General features: G+C 46.1%; 1 protein-coding gene across 1 annotated transcript in view; it reads right to left on the minus strand.

Moving 5' to 3' along the window:
- The window catches only part of FOXK2 (forkhead box K2), a 51,749-nt gene that overhangs the window by 22,571 nt on the left and 5,707 nt on the right, over positions 1-23,471 (minus strand). Inside the window, exons 2-3 of the mRNA XM_015098889.4 lie at positions 4,767-4,961; positions 1,986-2,133 (exon numbers count right to left, since the gene is read on the minus strand). Of these exons, the coding sequence (XP_014954375.2) occupies positions 1,986-2,133; positions 4,767-4,961 (343 nt within the window). The remainder of the gene's footprint in view (positions 1-1,985; positions 2,134-4,766; positions 4,962-23,471) is intronic.

Consider the following 23,471-nt stretch of genomic DNA (forward strand, 5'->3'; position numbering starts at 1 on the left):
TGGACCTCAGGAGAGTCCAGAGCATGCATGCTGATCCACGCCATAGGCTCATCATGTTGATCTCACGGTCAGGTGAAGAGCTGGGCCAGGCCAGTGGGGGGAACTGGCCTATCTCCCAGGCCCTGGTGGGGGCTCTCATGCTCACAAGGAGACGGGGCAAGAGCGCTGAACACCCAAGCAGGAGAGTGCTGTCCACTCAGAACCACCAAGAGTCCATCAAGGGGCGCCTCTTGTAAGAAAACCCAAGCAGACGAGAGCACCAGGAGCCAGACTCGGGGTCCCCACACCGGGGTCCAAGGCATCCGGGCAGGCACTGCTCAGGTGTGCAGGGCCGCCGGCACTCCTGGTCCCAGCGTACTCAGACACACCAGGGCTCTTTGCCATTGGGACGACTCCGAACCGCATACACATGCACAAGCCCACTGGGGAGAGGGTGTACCTCTCTCTGGCTGTGAACTACACATATCAACAAAACATAACATTGAATACAAACAGTAAACTGCAAAACAATACCTTCAAGATGATGCTCCTTATAAAGAAACGAACAATTTAGATATTGTTTAGAGAGAAACACAGCTGGCTGGAGCATGTTCTCTGCACAGAGAGACTGAATCACCCAGCACCTCACTTTCGAACAGCTGGCATTTCCTGAGCACTTGGGCCAGGCACTGCCCTGTCCGTCCTCTGAATGTGCTCACCCTGAGTTACAGGACAGGGATGGTGGAGCGACTGAGCTGCAGTCCTACCAGGCAAGAGCATAAAGCCTTCCTTACTGTGCTTATGCTGCTGTGTGGGTTTCTTTTTTTATCTTTCTTCTATACATTTCCATTAAAAAAAAAAAAAAACCGTAATAGACAGGAAAGCCCACAATATATCCATATCAGCCAAACACAAATTTTTATAAAGTGACCAACAGTACAACCAATGCTAGGTCGAGAGAACACAGCCCACATCCCAGAAGCTTCCTCATGCCCTGCCCCGCCCCCCGCCCACTTTCAACCTCCCAGAAGGCCACCACTTCTCCTGACATTCTGTACTAATCAGAACCCAGCTGTGACTTAAGTTTTACCATCTAAGAATGTATCTGAAAACAATACAACTTAGTTTTGCCCGATTTTAAACAGGGAAATGGACAAGAATGGAATCCTACGGAAGGTGCCCCGTGTCTGCGCCTGCCCAGTACCCTGTGCAAGAGGCTCCTGGCTGCTGTAGACAGGCAGATGGTGCACAGCCCGACATATCCACTCCCACGGGTGTGACGTGCCCTACTACATGAATAGACCACATTTCATATAAATGCATGCTTAAAGTAACACTATGTCTGGTTTTCTTCTCTTTTTTCACTCAGCGTTCTATCAAGAGCACTTTCATATCAGTAACTGTGTCATGTAAGATCCCCTTACTTAATCAACGTTCCTTCATTTAGGGGCATTTAGGTTGTTTCCAACTTTCTGTTTTGTTTGAACTTTAGTTTGAGATTTCTGTCCATTTCCCTTAAATGAAGTCTTAGAAGGGGCATTATTGGGGCAAAGAACAGAAACAGGCAGGGTCCTACTGTAAATCATCCAATAATTATCATCCGAAAGGGACTGATGTGTCCTCCCCAAGGTGTGTGTGTTCATGCACATGTGTGCACACACACGTTCAGACATGCACATGTGCAACCTTCAGCATTTGGGACAGCACTACTGAACTCCAAGAACAGTTTCCTAGGACACCAGGCACTTGACCCCATGAGGACCAAGGGTTCAAACCCCTAGCACCTGGGCCCACAGCTGCCACCGAGGACGGCCCAGGGCTGAACGATCAGAAGAATGCACCTCTGCGAGCCCAGCACTGAGAACACGCTCAGCAATCCCCCCGCACCCACGCAATCGGGCACTTCTCGAAAGGCCCTGGGTGGGTGTTCCCTGACATGCAGGTAAAGATAGCTGCTACCCAACAGGCCCTGGGTTCTGTTTCAAAGCTATGAAATATTTATTTACCTTTGGGCTATCTCCACCTGAAGCTTCCTTCTCGTTTTCCGGCTGTGAGTTGTCGGCCATTAAATTGAGGTCAGATGGTATCACACGGCCCATTTTGTACCCTGAAGACCCTGCTCCCCGGGGGCTAGAAGGACAGGAGTTCGCAGCACTGTGGACAAAAAAAGGTTGTTCCTATCAGAACATACCTCACACTGTATTTCGGTAACTGGTTCTTATTTCAAGGAAAACAAATTTTAAAAGTAAAAGAACTTCAGTATGTTCACTGGAAAAATGGACTCATTAATCTTTGTGAAATTTAAGATCACTCCAAGAAATCAGGTATTTGCTTCCACACGTATCATCTTAGGAACTTACCAGGGACACAGAGCCATACGTGACGGCTCTCGGGCTCAGCCTGGAAGAGGAGCAAAGAGCACCGCTCTGCTCGTCCCCCTCCACCAAGGAGCTGAGGACAGGCAGCAACGAAGGACAATGGCTTCCAAGCTATACCAGAAAGGTCAAGGGAAACTGGGAGAGAAGGGAACAGCAGCCAGGCTGAAGACAGGACACACAAAGAGGGAAGGAGGTGGCAGACACAGATACACATGCAGGCAGGCTGTGAGGGGCTCACAGGAAACACACAGAAACCCGAAACAGAAACCTGCTTTTAAAAATGCACTTTTTTTTTTCATGAGGTAGGGCTGGCCCATGACACTGAGAATGTTTTGATTTTTGATCTTTGCTGATTAGAAGACACTTCATTTGTAAATTCACCAAGTTACGTATTTAATTTATGCTCCCTTTTCTGTACAGTATTATTATACTTTACAGACAGAACAAGCTACTGAAATGGAAGGATGCCAAGAAAAGATTGTTTTAAAAATCCAGTAAGTTATAGAACAGTGTATATATTTAGCTCTCATTTGTACTTTGGATAAAAAATAAGTATTGAAAATGTTTAAGAAATTTCTGGAGAAAATATTTAAGAAACAGTAGTTACCCCTGAAAACTGAACTAGAAAGGAATGGGCCAGAAGGTGGAGCAACACACTACTGCCTGGTGCCCTCTGCAGCACTACTGGCCTCCCTACCAAGAGTACGCACCGTCAGTATTTGCACTCACCCTCCAAACAAGAGTGTACTGCGCGCCAGGACAACTCCAAGCACTTAAGAGAGGACAAGGCAGACGGCAGAACCACAAGCACGGAACTCTCGCTCTATGATCTTAAAACGAGCTAACATTTCAGAAAGGTCAACATGGGGCAGGTGACTTGTCCCCCTGGCTGGGCGGTGGTGGGTTCCCCCATGAGTCATCTCAGCAGCAAAGACGCTGTGCTGCTCAAAGCTGGTGGAGGGCCGTGGGGTGAAGATGAGCAAGGAATACAGGATGAAGACAGGCCAGGAGGTGAGGAGAGGTTGGGTCAGGAGCTGATCCAAACTCTGAGGTTTCCAACAACCTCCGGTTCCTTGAGTGCCTATGGGCCATGTGTCAGTGGCCTGACCTCAAGGCTGCTGCTTCCACTGTGGGCCGCTGTCCCATGTGGGTACACAGGGGCGTTCTCCTCTTCCTCTGTGAATTCTGCACATTTTTCATGCAATGCTGAATAAAAATCTGGCCATGCAGCTGCTGATATTTGCCTACTCACTGCCACACTTACTACCTGATCCATCTAGTCACACAGAGACAAATTCAACTAAGTTGGCGAGACAGAGGCAGCATCCTCAGCAGAGCGGCTGTGGCAGGGTCAGAGAAGGGGCCCAACCAACAGCAGCTGCACTCACACGGAGCCGAGCAGCCAGTCTACCTGACACTTCCTCCAGAGGCCTTTCCAGAGGGATACCTTTCTGTCCATGCTGGTTTTCAAGATAAGAAACAGAAGTGTTTGACTGAAAGCTACAACTCAGAGCTGCAGCATCCCCTCTGTACCCTCCCCACTCAGCTACATGTGGGGTCAGCCACAGTGGACAAGGCAAGCAATGTCTTCTCTGCCTCCCAGCCAGGCCCTGTGGACAGCAGGAGCTAGGCTCGCAGGAGAAGCGAGTGTGTTCATCTGCACCGAGGTCTAATACTACTCACACTGAAGAAGATGCCTGAATACATACTTCACTCTTCTAACCGAACGGAAGAACACTGACCATCTGAGCCTTATCCCAGGGTCTCATCTGCAGGTCCTGGGTGATTCCTGACCTGACCCTCAGCTACTGCCCCTTGAAAGCTCAGCACAACCTAACCATGTTGCACTGGATTCCATGGTGAAGAGCAGGCCCGGAAGGCACCATTCTCTACTTCCTGACACTCTTGGAACAAACATTAGGACAAACACAAGTTTGTCACCTTACTGAGGTCAAACTCAGAAATCCAAACTGTAAGTGATCAGAATTTACATAAAGTTGCGGCAAATCAAGATACTCTTGGTATCAAACCAAAATGCAATTGAAAACATGACTCACACTTTAGACCAACACCACAAATCACCTATTCCTAAACTTACACTCAAATAAAAGAATCCACAAGTGAAAACCAGGAACATTTGGGAACTGTGTTTCACATGCAAGAAACCGAGAGTAAGTGGTGTTCGGAAACTGAACGATATCTTAAGTGCCTCAACATCTCTCTCTCCATGCAGGTCAGTGCCTGGGAAGGAAGGCGTCATCACTATATACTACCGTCCACTACTGTGATGCACGATGGCTTCTGAACGTCCCAGAGCAAGAGGCAAGGCCTGAAACTTGGACAGGGTCGTGTCCACACTCACACCCTGACACTATGGGGACTCCCATCCCCATGGAAGCTGCTGTATACCTGATGGTTCCTGTGGGGGAGGGGAGGGGGCTGATGAGGTGGGCCATGGTGTCTGGAATGTTGATGGTCAGCGGCGAGATGTGAGCCTGCACAGGCTTCACCGGGGACTCGGGCGCCTCCTGTTTCTCCCTCTTCTCGCTGGACAGGGCAGTGAACGTGATCTTGATGTTTGTGCTCGGAAACCTGAACGTGCACCTAAAAAAGAAAAGCCAACTGTCAGCACCTGTCTGCCAAGCGGCGGGGCAGGACGCCCCATCCACAGCAGGGGACAGAGCCCACGTGTCCCCAAACATGCTGGAGCCTCGACTTGCGCCGAAGAATCAGCGAGAAGCCCATTTCAACCTCACCTCAAGTGTTACAGGTTGCTTAACACATGATGCCACAAGGAGACATCGTCTCATGACTTAAAAACACTAGTAAGCAAAAGCCTCATTTAGACCAGCCCAATAGGGGAAAAAATGGTAAAGCAGATTCAAAAAAGACTCAAATACCACTTAATCTGCACCAGGCAGGGTCTGAGACAGGCTCAGGATCGGGAGACGAGCCCCAGCCATGGAGTGAGGAAGGCCAGGCAGGAATGCTGCTCACCCACAGGCCATGGATGGCCCCATCACGAGAAGGAGGAGCCCCGGGTCCACCTTTCACCTGCTGCCGACCTCCGAGGACATCTTCTGCCCAGCCCCTCTCTTAGGTTCCCACCCTGGTCTGTCTGCAGCCAAGATCTGCATGTGGTGTTCAAAGACAGAAAAAAGCCAGACTCTGATTCTCCTGCCCTCAGGCAAAGCCCTGTCTCTCTTGAGGTCCCCCTCACATGAGGTCCCATGGGTGCTGCCCTTCCTCCACTTCAGTGCTCCAGAGACCCCACCTCAGGTCAGACCCCACATCGCAGCCTCTTGTCTTTTCTTCCCCTCGTTCACTACCCAGGGGCCCCCTTCGACCCTTCAGTCACCTATCCAAGGGTTTCCTGATCACCCTGCACCCTCCCCTTGCTGCCTTGTTCATTTCACTCTGGCCACTTGACTCTATGTTACCCCATTTCTGCTTGTTGTCACCCAATAGGATACAAGCTCCACTGGAACAAAGTCCTTGCCTGCAGGGTTCCCTGCTATAATCCACAGACCAAAAGAGACCCTGATAAATGCAGAGAAGGGCCTCAGTGCACACTTGTTGAATTAGTGAAAAAGTGCCCCATTTGATACATTAGAAATGTAATTAAAATAAGCAAATCACATGAATACATCAATAAATGGTAAGCCCACAACTGCCTCTTTGTTGCTAACATGAGATTCGAATAATCAACTCCAGGCCTAGAAAAGAAGGGCATGAAGACTCTTACTGGCCTTGTAATACAACACACATAACAGTGATGAGAGTGAGGCAGTCTCCTCCCTCTCCTCCCCTATGAGGCTCCTGAGCCCCACCCTCAGGTGATGGTCCCTGCTCACCAAGAAGGCCGGCTGTGAGAACAAGCATTTTCACCAGCAGGAGGGCTTCCGATCCTGCAGAGCAGTTACCTGGCTGTGCTTGTTTCCTCATCCACGGAACAGATGATAGCATCTCCCTCCGCGAGTGCCATGAGGATTAAGTCAGATGCTTCTCACATTCAAATGTTTATCAAAAAACCAAGCTACCTTCAGCCGCACTGAAAGATGTCAAAACTTGCTTTTCCTACAGCTGGACAGTCACCATCCACTGCGCTGTTTGCTTCATTGTCACCCAGGAACTCACGGAAGCCCAGCCCGGAGCAGCGGAGCAGCACATGCACCAGCCTGTCCTCCACACGCCGTGGAAGCAACACAGCCCTGTGCGCAATTCCAGCGCAGGGATGTGAGAATGGGACTGGGCCACCTACATGTCCCCAGGGGTTTATTTCTGCTTTTCGTAAGACAGGACCACACACTCCACGCTGGTCCCTGGCACGTGTGTGTTCCCTCAGTGTCACCACCCACAGGGTCCGTTGCACAGACGGACAGAGTGCTGCCTTCAGGGCAAGCAGCATCACATGGAGGACTTCCTTCCTTTGTATCCTATTCCCAAAGTCCTCAGTTAAGACAACCATCATCTCCTCAGCATGGGTATCATCTGTAAACCTCAGGCTCCAAGGACACACAGAGCATCTAAAGCGACACAAAGTACCATCAGGCCACCTGCCGACAACCTCTGACAAACAGCATGTGAGAGTGCCCTAGCCATCAGTGGACGCTGCCATCAACCCAAATCCCACCTGACAGGTGAAAATGGTATTTTTGTTTATATCCAAACATGAACTACTTCTCATGTGTGTAAGCCATGAATCACAATTAAAAGCTACCCAGGTAGTCTGGTAACTTTCTATTTTTTAATCTGGGTTATGATTACATGAGTGAGTTCCTATTAGTGAAAAATCATTGAGTTATACTATAGATGTATGAAGCATACACTTTTCTGTACATGCAGTATGCTTCAATAAAGAGATTTTCTTTAAAAAAATTTTTTAAAAAGCCATCTGTAGATGGATACAGAGATTGATAAAATGTTGATAACGTCAGGGGGTTCACAGTCCATTTTACTATGGGTACTCACATTATAATTGTAACTCATTTTTCTATGTTGGTTACATTCAAAGCCAAGTACTTCAAAATGTTTTTTGAGTTCTTTGGGGTTCAGTTAGTGAACACATCCTTGTTCCCCTTTAGGGGATGCGAAAAGCCACTGCTTGACTTTTCTAAGTCAGAAATAAAAAATAATGGGATAACTCTAATTAATTGTGTCATAAAAGAAAAAAGAGCAGCAAAACATTAAAACAGCAGACAAAACAAGGTGAGTATCAGCACTCTGTCTGCCCCACACCACCACCAGAGGTTGTTTACATCTGGGCACGCTGGTCCTTGTTCCCATGAAGCACTTCAGGTCATCTAAGAGTTTAAGAGCCTGTAAGATACTATACTGATTTGGAAAATTAAGAGCATGCTATCCGTGTTTCACGCTGCTTTGTACCATCACTATATCTAACACCGTGTGCTCTTTAAAAACACTTTGCTGCTGCTGCTGCTAAGTCACTTCAGTCGTGTCCGACTCTGTGCGACTGCATAGACGGCAGCCCACCAGGCTCCTCTGTCCCTGGGATTCTGCAGGCAAGGACACTGGAGTGGGTTGCTGTTTCCTTCTCCAATGCATGAAAGTGAAAAGTTAAAGTGAAGTCGCTCACTTGTGCGACTCTTAGCGACCCCATGGACTGCAGCCTACCAGCCTCCTCTGTCCATGGGATTTTCCAGGCAAGAGTACTGGAGTGGGTTGCCATTGCCTTCTCCATAAAAACATTTTAATTGTTCCTAAAAGATCTGTAATAAACTCCGTGTGGGCTCTGAAGTTGTGGTGCTTGGGCTTAGCTACCCTGTGGGCATGTGGCATCTCAGTTCCCCAACCAGGGATGGAGCATGGGTCCCCTGCATGGGAAGGCAGGCGAATCTTTAACCAACTGGACCACCAGGGAAGTCTCAGGGAAAGATTTTAAAACGAACAATAAGAAAAGCCAGACAGCAGAAAGCAGAACCACAAACCCCTAAGCAAAAACTGAGCAGGCACTGAGCAAAATCTGACCAGATACTGAAAAGGCACACACCTCGAGTCACAAATCAAAACTGAAGCAACACAACAGCTGATGGTTTCAAACTTAGGCAAGGACCCTGATAAAAACTAAGTTTCTTTTACTTGAATAAACATTAACAATTTTAATATGGATTCAGAGTTGCAAATACCCTTCTCTCCACCTCTCTCTTAGTCTCCTGTATTTGGTGACAGGCATCTTTCTTGGAGTGGAAATTCTTACAAATGAGACACACAAGCCAATGGCTTGGGTCCAGAGATCTGAATTTCCTGATTCACAAAGAAGCTCTAAGGATTCTGAAAATCTGTTCTTTATGTACAAAGCCAGGCCTTGCTGCAAATACTTAATACCAACATCATATAGCTAGATAGAAATTAGCCACATTGAAATCTCCAACCAAATAGAAAGTCAAATTTAGTGATATCTCTATGCAAAGCAAGTTTAAACAATTAACCAATCAGCCAAACTATTCCCTACAACCAAGTCCAGTTGGGCCATTTCAGAGGTGGAGCTGGTCTCAGGGAGAGGGTGGTTCCCATGCTCTTTACCCCACAAAGGATAAGACAGGCGGGAGCAGTGGTCCAGCCCCACAGCGCCGCTGGGAAAGGAGCAGAGCAGAGCAGCATTCCACCTTGACGCTAACTAACAGTGACTGCAAGCCCCAGGGGGACAGCCACCGTGTTCCCCAGCCTCCTGCCATCCTTTCTCGTGGCACAGATTAACTACTCAGATAGACACACATTCTAAGTTGGGAAAAAAAATCTCCCTACAAGAGGGTTCCATTTCTAGCTATTTCAAAAAACATGTCTGAATGCAACTCAGACAGTCGTTACGAGGATAACTCTGGAGTCCCTCGGTTTTCAGAGTATTTTAGTATTTTAGGAAGTTTAATGGGCAAAGGTCTACAGATGCCACCCCCATGGGCCATGGCACAAAGCCGGAAGACTGCCCCCGCCACAGGGCTGAGGAGACAGAGCCTCACCTCTGGATTTCCTGCCAAAATAACAAATCTGAATCTCACCAAGAGGAAACATCAGACAAGCATTCTACAAAACAACTAGCCCATCCTCTTCTAAAACATGAATTCACAGAAGACACAGGCTGAGGAACAGTCACAAATGAGAGGAAAGTTCAAGGCATAGGTGACCTGAGTCTAGAAAATGGGCGTCAGTAAACAACTGCTACGTCCAGTTACGGTCAAGTGCTGTATCAGTGCTAAGTGGTGTCAGTACCTGGGCGATAGTTATGGAAGAGAATTTTTTAGGAAATAGACATGGAAATATTTCAGAGGTAAAAATGCATCCTATATGTAGCTTATTCTCAAAAATTTCAGGGAAAAAATACAGCAATGAAGCAAATGTGGTCAATGTTAATATTTGGGGAATCTGGAAAAATGAGAAATTTGTTCTATTTTTGCAACTTTTTAATAAATCTGCATAATTTAAAAAAAAATAAAAAATTTGGAAACTTCTACAACATCCAATGCAAAGCTTGACAGATCACCCCAGGTGTCACTGGGCCTGTACCAGGCTAGGCTGTGCACACTGTCCATGACAAGGTGAGCACAGACATAAAGAGCGTGGAAACCATCCATTCTTCTGTCAGATTGGACCTTCTCCATGGTTGGTCTGAGAGCCCGGTTCTGGGATACACCCTCGTCATTAGCTCTCTTCTATGCAGTTCAGAATCCCATCAAATCCCAAGAATAATCTAGTGATAGTTACGAAACATCACCTCACTGCAGTTCTCACCCCTCCTCCAGAGCCTGTGTCCCTGACAGTCAGGCCTGAACTAAGCAGGGGAGTACAACCCCAGTCCTGCAGTACACCGAACAGAGTCACGGCTATCTACACAACAGACCCTGACTTCTGTGCCCTCAGTCACCCAACACAGCTGACACCTGTTGAGTCTACATGCTATCCCGTCACTGGGCTTCCAGACTGTGACCCAAGAAGCTGTGGTTTGTGGTAACAGCATATTCTATAGTTTGTATTTCTTCTCTCCTGGGAAGAGTGTCTGTCCCATCCTACATATATCAATATTCACACAGAACAGTATGTCCCAACCATGTTCCCAGAGCATAGCACTGAATGTCCTGACACCCAGCACAGGCCCAGCTGTGCTGCAAACGGCCCCAGCTCTCTGCTGCTCACACCAAAGGGCTGGGTCCAGCTTTTGCCATCCACTCACTCCATAAACACGGCTGCTCTGCGCCACTTTTCCCTCACTCTGGGGTCCAGGCCGATGCAATGACCTCACTGAGGACACCGATGGTTTCCAGACAGACAGAATAAATGAGTCCTGTGGCCACGCCTGCAGTCAATGGGCAGGAGGGGCCCCAGCGAGAACCCTCCTCACACAACATCACCTCCTTAGTGTTAGCAATCCCAAGAGACATCTGGAAAAGATCATTTCAAGCCCTTTTAGCTATGCAACTGGCCACAGAGACACCAACTGAACTGCTCTCCAAGGGAAGAAGTAAGAGGCCAGTTACTCTGTCACTCACCTATGACAGCTGACAACGAGACTCTACTATGAAGAGGAAGAGAATCCGATCCTTTAATCTCAGGATTGGCAAAGGAAAGACTGTGATAACAAAAATAATGTGTCACACAGGGTGGACAGAAGTGACTGCCAAGGAGGAGGGCAGCAGGATCAGTTACACCTAAGGGTGGATCGGGAGGTGGGGGGAAGTAAGGAAATGAGTGAGGAGGTTCCCAAGCAGCCGAGGTGTGTGGTGCTCACACCGCAAGGATCTGTGAGGACAGAGAGGAGATGAGGTCTGACTGGCTTGGGAGACGGAAATAGAAACGGCCCTGCTGACACACCCACGTGTGCAGCACCCAGGGGAGGAGACCGCAGGATGACTAGCTCCGCAGTCTGGCTTCTGACTGAGGGAGCGTTGCTACCAGTTACTGAGGTGCAGACGGGTGGGGTGGATGAGGAACAGGCTGTGTAAGTGGACACATGGCCTTTGAGGTGCCCATTCCCCACAATCCCAGAGGGGGCATCCAACCAGCACTTCCTGAACCTAGACAGAGACACACTTGCTGTCCTCAGTGGTTAAGAGGGTACATTCGCAACATCACAGAAGGAGCCTAAAAAATTCAGCTCGCAAGTCTGGTATTAGAGAACAGCCTTCAGAACTCAAGCAAGCATCACCTTGAAGGAGGAACCCTATCATGGGAGTTTTGACCATGTGCTCCAGTCCCAACTCAGCTACGACAAGCCATGCCTCTTTATCTTTTGCAAAACTGGAAGAAAAATTCCTCCTCTTCTTTCCAAGCCCTACGGAGGCTTAGCCAAAAAGGCACTTTAAATGGACCCATGTATACGTTTTCATCATTCTCTTCTACTAGTTTCCTCTAATTTATAACAGAAAGATTGAAACTTTTACTCCAACCTTTAATAGACTGTGGCCCTTAACAGTCATATTTGTCAGTGACTGATAAACCACCCCCCACCCCAGGCTGCCTTTTCTGTAGCTCCAGGAGCAACATGTCCACACAACCAGTCAGTCCTGCCCGCTGGTCACCCTGAGCTGCCACCACATGGGTCTGAATGGGCCACCCAGAGCCTAGCAGGCACTCCCTTCATCCCAGAAGAGGGTGTGTGGAGTGGCAGCTCACCAGCTCATGAGAGGGCTTCCCTCAGAGGAAGTGGCTTTGGGAGGCCAGTGTCCACCCATCAAAGAGAGCAAGTCACAGGTCAAGAACCTGACCCAGTTTAAGATGGGTAAAAGGACGACGAAGACCATACTGGGAGGAGCCTGGAACCCTAAACAGTCCATGCGTCTCTTTGCTGGACCTCAGCAGTAAACCTCAAGCAACACCTACTATTACCTCGGCGTGACTTCTTACCCTGACAAACACGAAAACATTCTATGAAAATTCATGAAACACAATGGTGTTTTTATTAAAGGAGCTCACACTATTGTAGGTTTTGTTGGGTTTAGCATGAGTTTCTAGCCGGAGCCTCAAAAGCCTGATTCTGTAAGACACCTGCAACCCGAGTTCAGGTCCTGGCCTGTGAGTTTCACCTTTGAGTAAAGAACTTTCACTCCATGTTTAGCCTTGAGGTGACTTGGAAACCACACAGCACGTGAGTAGACAGGGGCACTGTGGACATGTGGGTCGTTAGCGAGTAAAGGGGAGCTGTGCTCAGAAGGGCCCACATGTAAGGCTGAATTTTGTAGCCAGCACCTGGTAATCTCCTTAGCCATTACCTGAGTCTGTGTTATGTAAGTGAGGCCCAACAGGTCAATGGACCGCAGCTGTGGGCTTGGAAGCTCAACTCACACACATCTTGCCTCTTGCAACCCCTTCCCCTCCACGAACACCCACTGTCCAAGAAGTCCTAGACAGGGGCACCTTGGGCTCCTGGGAGAGTCTGCACTTGCCCCACGAGTACACTTCCACCTAAAAAAGCTTGGTGTCAAATAACCAAAATACCACAGCAGGTTGAGAGAAACTACAGAAGAAATGAAAAGCGTTTGCAGCTTTTTAAAAAAAATTGAGGTGTACAGTATTATTTAAGTTTCAAGTGAATGACACAGTGATTCACAATTTTTAAAGACAGGTTTCATTTACGGTTATTATAAAATATTGGCTATATTCTCTCTGCTGTACAATACATCCTTATAGATTTTTGCAGCATTCTTAATCCACAGTTTCATTTTGCACTGGACCCCATATAGTATGGAGCTGGGCTTGTACCCTAAGGTACTAGTATCCTGGGAAATGGTACATTTCCATAGGCAGATCTGCCTTTGTACCCACAGACCAGGAAGGCTTGATTCCAGAAGCATTCCTGACCCAATTTAGAGGGCCGGTGTCGGGTTTTCCAGCAACACATGTGACAAGCACCTTCACAACTGCTTCTGAGTTTTTCTTTGGCTTGGAGAAAAATTTTGTCTGTTGGCCATTTGTTGCACTGTGATTCCATTAATGAAGGCACTGGAAAGAACTGCCTTATCTACTACTCTGAGTGGCAATTTGCTGTTTAGGGGAGGCTGACTCAGGAGTACATCCATTTAAAATCCTGATGCCAGGCTGAGGGTGGGGGTAGTATTGGAATATCAGTGTAGCCAATGTGATGCTTTGTGCTTCCAGCAGTTTGACCAAAAAAAAAAAAAAAAAGTACAAATTCTACTTTAATTTCCAGTTATTCAAAACATGTTCTAGACTAACAAAGATTTCCACCAATATAGAAATAATCCCATGAGCCTGCTCTCACCTGGATCACAAGTCACCACATCCACGCTCTGAGTGCAGATGGCTCGGCCCTCCGGCCACGTCACTGACAGTAGCAGCAGACAGGCACGCTAAGCATACGGCAGGAGCTCAGAGAAGCGGTTACTCCTCTGAGGTAGGACTACTGAGATGACCCCAAACTTGCCAAATAACACTCACACGAAACCAAAGCAGGCTCTCCAACAGACACCTCACTAAGATAAAACTCATAAGCAGAGCCGTGCACAGGCCCTGGGCTCCCTTCTTCCTCTCCCCAGTTCAGAGCAATTTCTTTTGCCAGTGCAGAAAAGCAACAGCCTCCAAATATTTTTGATTGCATGCTTCTAAGTGAAAAATTAAGCAGGAGTCAAAATATGAATAATATATAATCAAGAAATGAAAAGGGACAGAATCAGAGAAATATTCCCAGTACACACAATTTACAGCTGACTTGTGTTTAGGATATACAAAGAATTCTTAAAATAAAAACACAAACCCATTAAAAATGATCAAAGAGAAATTCACTGAAGAAGATACAGGAATGGGTAAGAAGCACATCAAGAGATGTTCAACATCATTAGTAATGCAAATCAAAGACCATGATACCACTGCACATCCACGGAATGGCCAGTATTAAAAAACTGACAAATCAAGGGCTGGCAAGGTTACAGAGCAACCAGAACTCTCCCACGCTGCTGGTGGGAATATAAAATGGTGGGACTGCTTTGGGAAAGTCTGTCAGCTTCTTAGTAAAGCCACTTCACCCTCAGGTGTTTGACCAAGAGAAATGAGACCCTCTGTCCACACACTCTTTCACAAATGTTCACAGCCATACCATGCCCAACAGTCCAACCTGGAAAAGACCCAGGTATCCAGCAATAGGTGAATGAATCAACCAATGATGTTAAGTCTATACAAAAGAATACTTCTCAAATATCAATCAACAATCACAAAGGGAAAAAACTGCCCAAACAAGCAACATGGATGAATCTCAAAAACATGTTAATCAAAAAAAGCCAAACTGAGGAGTGCACATTGCATAATTTCTTAAGAAATCCTAGGAAAGATACAACTAGTCTAGTGATGAAAAGCAGGGCTTTCAGTTTCAGAAGAAGGGCAGAAGGGCAGGAGAGAGATTCTGGGAGACGGAAACCTTCTCTTACTTTGAACTGGGTTTCCGTTACACAGATATAAGTACCCATCAAAATCCTTTGAAAGGTACCCTTAAAAGAGTTTTGTTTTATCCTATTAAAGTATATCTCAGAAAATGTTTTTTAAAAGAAAAAATTAAAATGGCAATAATACGTTCACATACGTATAAATTATATTACTGTATTACACACTAAAAAACACAAAAATAGCAACCAAACAGGATGAGAAAAACAATCAGAAGTATATCTTCTTCCAGACTCTAAAAGATCATCTTGATCTCCTTCTGGAGTAAGTACACACACACACACATTATAGAGACTAATATACTAAAGAAAACATTGCCTTTGTTTTACCTCTGAGGTTCCAAACAAAAGGAATACAATGTCTAGAACCGGAGGGATTTTCTTTTTGCTATATTGAGATATAACATGGTTTAGGTTTAAGGTGTACGATATAATGATAAACGCATATAGTGCAGAGATTAGCACAGAAACGTTAGTATCCATCAACTCATTATAGTTACAGTTTGTGTATGTGTTGAGAACTTTTAAAATTTACTGTCTGAGCAACTTTCAAATTTTATGAACAGTATTATTACCTACAGAGGTACCATGTTGCACATTATAACCCCAGGACCTATTTATCTTATAGCTAGAAGTTTGTAATGTTGACCCCCATCCTCCCTAACCCACTTCCTCCATCCTGTGTTTTATAAATCACTGATAAAACTGCCAATTACATAGCAAAAAGAGATATGATTGGATCAAGTTCCTTATTAAATGGAGAGTTTTTACATACGTTCAACCCTGGAGTAAGGCATTCCATTCTTAAGGGCACTTTATAAAATGATAACTTTTATTTTATGGGTAGAAAAACAAAGGCATAATCCATAAGGTGTGCGCTCTGAACCCACAGTTCTCATGCAGTGTCACCCGCTACCACACCTTAGGCTTCTTACCAGGTGAGCTGCACACAGGAGGTGTGCATTCACTCAATCTGTAGGAAAATCTTCTCAAAATACTCTGCTGAATGGCCAATATGCACACGAAAAGATCAACATCATCAATCACCAGAGAAACGCAAATTAAAACCATAATACAATATACCACAACATACCCATTGAAAACCTAAAATGAAAAAGAGAAAATGCCAATGCTGATGAAGCTGTGAAGACACCTGAACTCTATCTTACTCAGTGTCAAAGAGGTGTAAATGTAGAAAGCGCTTTTCCAAAGTGGTTGTACATACGAAAGCTGAACACACACACATCGATGGTGAACCACTGGAGCCCACCCAGCAGACACGTGCACGTGCTTGTCAAAACACAGCTACCAGAATCTCCATCAACTGTTCAACTAAAAGTCTTCCAACTTAAAAGACTCACAGCAGCATTATCCATTATAACAGCCTAAAATAAAGCTACCTAAATGTCCACCTATGGCAGAATGTCAAATTGGAGTATATTCACAGTATTAAACATAGCAATGACTATGAATGATCCACAGCTAAGTACAATAATGTGGGCCAATCTCAAAAACATTTTATTCAGTGAAAAGGCAACACCACCTTCTGAACTCCATTCTGTATAACTCCATGTACATGAAGCCAAAAGAAAACAAACACTCTACAATTTAGAACTCAGGATCATGGTTCTGTGGCTGGGAAGAACACATGGCAGGCTTCTAGAAGGGGGTTGACAGTGCAGTGTTTCTTAACTCAGGGCAGGTTACACTGTGGGTTCTCATTAAGCTTTATACTTAGGATCTATATTGTAGATTATACTAAAAACAAAAATATAAACAAACTGTGGAGGGTGACAAGACTAGAGACCAACTAAGAAAGTGCTCCAGAAGGCCAGGTGGAAAATACCTAAGGCAAGAGCTATGCAGCAGGAAGGGTGAGGGATGGATCTGAGAAATGTCCAAGTGGAGTGAAGGGGACAGATTAATAACTGTATGAGTTCAGCAAAGCAGAGCAGACTGCGGAGAGGGTGAGCCCTGGTCCCAGATGGACATCAGCTCACAGGAGCAAAGGAGGACACTTGAGCAGAGAGAAACAGCAGGACTGCAGACTTCAGGCCTGACATACCAGGATCTGACTCAAGTGTATAATATTTACCTATATATTTGGCTGTGTCGGGTCTTTGTTGCAGCACATGGGATCTATCTTACATCATGGGGAGTCTTTCCTTGGAGTGTTCAGTTCAGTTGCTCGGTCGTGTGCAACTCTTTGTGACCCCATGGACTGCAGCACACCAGGACTCCCTGTCCATCATTAACTCCCAGAGTTTACTCAAACTCATGTCCTTTGAGTTGGTGATGCCACCCAACCATCTCATCCTCTGTCGTCCCCTTCCCCTCCCATCTTCAATCTTTCCCAGCATCAGGGTCTTTTCAAACGAGTCAGCTCTTCGCATCAGGTGGCCAAAGTATTGGAGTTTCAGCTTCAGCATCAGTCCTTCCAGTGAATATTCAGGACTGATTTCCTTTAGGATGGACTGGTTGGATCTCCTTGCTGTCCAAGGGGCTCGGGAGTTTTCTCCAACACCACAGTTCAAAAGCATCAATTCTTCAGCACCAGCTTTCTTTATAGTCCAACTCTAACATCCATACATGACCACTGGAAAAACCATAGCCTTGACTAGACGGACCTTTGTTGGCAAAGTAATGTCTCTGCTTTTGAATATGCTAAGTTGGTAATAACTTTCCTTCCAAGGAGTAAATGTCTTAATTTCATGGCTGCAGTCACCATCTGCAGTGATTTGGGAGCCCCCTCCCAAAAAAAGTCTGTCACTGTTTCCATTGTTTCCCCATCTATTTCCCATGAAGTAATGGGACCAGATGCCATGATCTTAGTTTTCTGAATGTTGAGCTTTAAGCCAACTTATTCACTCTCCTTTCTCACGTTCATCAAAAGGCCCTTAAGTTCTCCTTCACTTTCTGCCATAAGGGTGGTGTCATCTGCATGTCTGAAGTTACTGATACTTCTCCCTGCAACCTTGATCCCTTGGAGTGCACAGACTCTCTGACGGGGCGTGTGGGCTAAGAGTGTGGGCTCAGTTTTGCAGTGCTTTGGCTTATTTGCTCCACAGCACGTGGGATCTCAGTTCCCCATGTCCCTGGTTTTAGGGAGCAGAACCTATCTTATTCCCAATTTACTGCATATTTCTGTTCCAACCCATCTGGGGGCTACCTGAAGGGTGATGCAGGCACCTCTTTGTTTTGCCTACCTCAGAACTCAAGCTGAAAAAGCTTGAGAACACTGAAAGTGAAATTTGAGTCAGAGCCTGTGGTGAAAAAAATTACAGTCCAAACACACAATACACAGCCTAAGGCAACAGCTGGGGAGTTTTTCTGGGGAGTTAGGACCTTCAAAAGTAACAGGGTATGGGACTTCCCTGGTGGTACAGCGGTGAAGAATCCACCTGCTGAAGCAGGGGAAACAGCTTGATCCCTGGTTCCAGAGGATCCCACACGCCATGGGGCAACTAAATCTCCACGTCATGACTATTATACTCAGCTACTAAAGCCCGTACGCCTAGAGCCCGTGCTCCACAGGAGGAGCCACCGCAACGAGAAGCTCACGCACCAGAACTAGAGAGTAGCCCCCAAGAGCCAGAACCAGAGAATGCCTGAGCGCAGCAAGTTAGGCCCAGCGAAGCCAATAGCAAATAAACAAAGCTTAAAGACAGACACAAAAGGAAAGGAGGAAATAATCAAAACCGCTGACCACAACAAAGTCAACATAAAAGGCGGCAACCGGGGAGGAAATGAGGGACCAAAAAACTCTAAGACAGAGAAAAGAAAACAAGTATCAAAAGGGCAGAGTCCCTCCTTATCAATAATTACTTTAAATGTAAATGCATTAAACTCTCCAATCAAAATACTTCAGACAAGAAATTTAAGATGTTTTCTTCAGAGAACAAACATTAATATTCATTCAGCAACACTCCTGCATCAGCCAAGGGTGATCCATACATCTCCATGAAGTTGATTCAATAATATCCATGTTTATAGAAGAGGACAGTGAGGTTAAGAGATTAGACAGCTCAGACACCGGGGTGAGGGCTCGTGCCTTCCCTCAGCCAGAGCGATGCTACGACACTGCTCCAGCAGACTAATGAGCACACAGTGCCCTGCCCGGCCACCCTCAGCCCACCCCGAACCTTTCCTACAAGGAGAGGTCTGTGGCGAGAAACACAGAGGGGAGTGACAGGCAGCCTCTGGGATGTGATCCTTATTGTGAAGCCCCTGGGAAGCTGCCCTCCACAGAACAGGGAGAAGACCCAGGCTGACCCAGTGCCTACTGGACACCAGGAGCTGAGGGACACTCAACCAACCTTCTGGGTAGAGCTCCACTCCCACCTGTAGCCAATGCAATGACTCACACAGGCTCGGTCAGACCCCTAAACCGAATGCCGTTTCAATGGTCTGAGGTGGCCTCTGATAACTACTAATATAACCAAGGCTTGGCGCACTACTCTAACAATGGCTTTAAGTATAGAAGCCGGTCCTTTAACAAAAGTGGTCAAATTGCCATTCCCGAAATACTAAAAGCATTTAAAAAATTTATTTATATAAAGACAAAGTTCTTCCCATTAGAGATACGCAGGAAAAGAAACCCTAAACACTGAATGCCTAGTTACTAGAACTCACATATGTTATAAAGAAATAGATATTTTTCAAAACTGTGACTAACGTAAATTTGCATCAACAAGAACATGGACACTCTGAAAAACAACTTTTAAGAGAGAATAAAATAAAAGGTTGGTGGCAAATAAGATACAACTTTCAGAGGTAGGGTGGGAGTGGGAGTTGGACCACTTCATCAGGAAAGGGTGTGCTCTGGACCAGGCAATCCCAGAAGGGTCTCCCAGGCCTCTGCAACAGTCCTCAGCCACAAGAACCACCAGCAGCCTGGCCCTCCTCCAGCCCAAGGCATGTGGCCACAGGAGTCAGGATCTGAGTGCCTACTCTGTGGGAGAAGTCACGACATATCTGCAGGGACGTAGGTACAACCAGCTCCACCTGCCCAGTGTGGAGCAGCGCTGGAGAGCAGAACACTGCATGGTCTGACCTGCCCCTAGAACAGGTCTGCAGGCTACCATGCAGCATGACCGATGCACATCCGCAAGGACGTTTTTATTTAGCTACAGGAACTTCTGTTCACATGTATCCAGGCTTTCCCTCTACCTATCAATCCCCCTCCAGGTATCAATCAACTGTAAAAAAACACATAATCCAAAAACAAAAAGGCCACTTAGGGTGGTCAATATAAACAAGAAGAAAATGCAGTGAATTGTAGAATCAAAGAAAGAATTTAATTTTAACTGTTCCCTTTGGTGCAGTATCTCCAAATACAAACCTCGAAGCCTATAAACAAATTCACCAACAGACCCTTGAGGCCTTTCACTGTCCTGGCACTACACAAGGTCACTGAAGGTCACGGGCTACATTTCCAGTAAGTGTACAACCTGTGGGTGAACGAGCCCAGCCCACAGAACGCTGGCGTGCCAAGGTCCAGGATGTGTGCGATGTTTAAAACACACGTGGGCAAGTCCAGAGGGAGACTAGGCAGAGCGGGGACACAAGACTCGAGGAGGAACCGGAATGGACAGTTCACATTTAGACCAATCTTCTTCAGCTCAAACAGCTGTAAAACTGATGCTCATAATCCCAACATCCTCCAAAAGTTTAGAAATAGCAAAAACATACCATTTTTAATATATCACTTTTGCACTCAAAACGCTATTACAGTCTGAAAAAGACCAGAAAAACACAAAGTCAGTCTCTGATCTACTTGTTCAGGGTTTTCTGTATCCCGTCTGTTTAAGTCAAAAGACAAGTTTCATACTGCTGATTGTGGGAGACTAAATAAATACCATGAGAAAACAGCATCCCTCTGACAGCAGTCTTTCAGTGTGGCTGTAGTGACACTAATTCACACTCCCTCACACCATCAGTTCATTTCCCAGGAGAACCAAGACCACAAAAAAACCGGAACAACTCCACTAGAACAGCTCAATGCTTTTCGCATTAACCATAAACGTTTGTTCAGTAATTTGATCAACCTAACTAAAGAAACTGGATACATGTGAGCATACACATTCTACGGTGAGAACATCAGTCTACTCCCGAGTACTAAGACTGATCTCCTTACAACCCAAGTAAGATTTGGGATTGCCTCCTGGGAGTGTCCTTCCAAAGTTGCAAAGTGAGAGATTCTATGCCAGACCTCTTCACCTCAAGCTTCGTTTCAGAAAGGCACTGTCAATGAATGAGAAACAAATGTTATGGTACCTTCAAGGTTTAAACAGGTACCACTGTAAGTTATTAAAACTCACTGTCTATGGGGCTAGAAATTACATCCCACTGTTACTAACTGCTACGATCACTGTGCTCCAGGGTCTCCACCATCCTACCACTGATGCTTGGGGTGGTATTATTCTCTGTTGAAGGAGAACTATCCTTCAAAATCATAGGATTCTTACAGCATCCCTGGCCCCAGCCCACTAGGTGCCAGTTGCATCCCGTGCCAGTTGCACCAACCTAACATATTGCCAAATATCCTGGGGAAGGGAAGGGTACACCAGTGAGAGTCACTGTCGTACTCTGATCTCTTTCAATGGGTAAGATCCAGAAGCATTCTGCAGACACCAAACTGCAGCAAAGGCCCAACGATGTCTAATATCCCTACAGAATTCTCAGCAGAGCACCAAGCATATACTCCAGGAACTGAGGCATGCTAGGCAAGGCAGCTTCCCACGAGGTGCCTTCTAATCTCCCCACAGCCGTTTCCCGGGATGATGGTAGTAACACCTTGTTGCGGTGCTCAAGCTGCTTGAATCATGGAAATGGCAATGCGTGCCTTCAACCTGTCCTGACGCATTTCATTAGCAAATTCAAACAATCCTCATTAAAAACTGGGACTAGAAGTGGGAGACGACTTACTGTATTATCATTTAAGATATTGTAAGCTGCTCCAAGGGCTTCCCAGGTGGCTCAGTGGTAAAGAATCTGCCTGCCAATGCAGGAGCCGCAGATTCGATCTCTGGGTCAGGAAGATCCTCTGCAGGAGGAAACAGCAACCCACTCCAGTATTTTTGCCAGGATAACCCAAGGACCAGAGGAGTCTGGTGGGCTACAGTCCATAGGGTCGCAAAGAATTGGACACGACTGAGTGACTGCGCACAAAATTCTCCAAAATCCAAACATAAAAGAAAGCAGGAGCTACACAAAAATGTTAAACAGATAAGAATATCATCCAAGATGCTAACAGCTTTGATTAAAAGCTTTCTTATTTTAGGGACTTCCTGGTGGTTAAGAGTCCACCTTCCAATACAAGGGATGCAGGTTCGATCCCTGATTGGGGAACCAAGATACCATATGCTGCAGAGCAACAATTAAGCCCATGTACCGCAATGAAGACTCAATACCCCAAAATTAAAAAAAAAGAGTAATAATATTTTTTAAAGCTTCCTTATTTTAGAAACCCTCTTTTTTCTTCTCCATTAAAAAAAATAATAAGTTTTTCCTCAGCAAAACAAGAATAGCTGAATTTTCACAATGGAAAAATTTCCTGTTACTCTATAGTCTCATCTTCTGGAATATTTCCACCAATCACGAAGCTATACTGTGCTTTTGCAACTGTGGATCTAGATGAGACCTGCTGATGAACAGGGGACCATAAGTGAGGGAACCACATCTAACTAGAATCCTGTCACTAAATGATCAACATCTGAGAATATTAAAACAACAGTAATGTCCTAAATCAGTAGCCAACAAGCACATGTATATATGTACTAAGTAATGATGGTCGCGTGCCATTACCAGAGGACACAAACTCAAGTAGGACCTTCCCTACCCTGGAGGACCAAGAGGGGAGAAAGTCAAGCAAGAAGACAAGTTGTAGCACAAGGTGATGAGGAGGGAACATTAACATTTACCCTTGCCCTCCAGAACGGGCTCCTTGACCTACCACTTCTAGTGGGTCCAGAGCACTTCTGAATGCCTGAAAAGCACAGAGCTGCCCTTTGAGGCCTGCAAGGGACCCCAGCTTCAGGTCCTCTCTGCCTTTAAGAAAGACAGCATGGACTTTCCTGGTGGTCCAGTGGTTGATAATCTGCCTTCCAGTGCAAGGGACATGGGTTTGATCCCTGGTCTGGGAAATTTTCACATGCTGCAGAGCAACTAAGCCTGCGCTCTGTAACTACTGAGCCCAAGTACCCAGAGCCCGTGCTCTGTAATAAGAGAAGCCACCGCAATGACAAGCCTGCGCAGGGCAACTAAAGGGCAGCCCCCACGCACCACAACGAGAAAAAGCCCTCGCAGCAATGAGAGCCAACCCAGCCGAGAATATAAACAAACGAGAAATAAAGAGCCCATGGCCCCAATTTCAAAAGTATATATGGTTTGTTACACTTCAATAAAAAGGCAATTTTAAAAAGAAAAACAGTAAATTGCAAAGTTCTTTGATTGTACAGAGAAGCCACCCTTCATTAACAAAACAACAGTTTGGCCAATGGCATTAAAGAACAAGAATTCTTCAAATCAGACCACAAACAGGACAGGACTTTTAACCAGTTCCCTTTCCTGACTTTGCCCCAAGGCAGAGGCACTTTTTCTTTCCCCATGAAACAGGGAAGGTTTGTGGTGAAGTTGACATACTGGAGTGGGGCGGAACCAGAACGGAGGCTCTAGGAGAGAGGGCACCCTGAAACAGACCTCTCCTGGCTCA

This window comes from Ovis aries, chromosome 11 (genome assembly GCF_016772045.2).
Source record: "Ovis aries strain OAR_USU_Benz2616 breed Rambouillet chromosome 11, ARS-UI_Ramb_v3.0, whole genome shotgun sequence".
Taxonomy (NCBI): domain Eukaryota; kingdom Metazoa; phylum Chordata; class Mammalia; order Artiodactyla; family Bovidae; genus Ovis; species Ovis aries.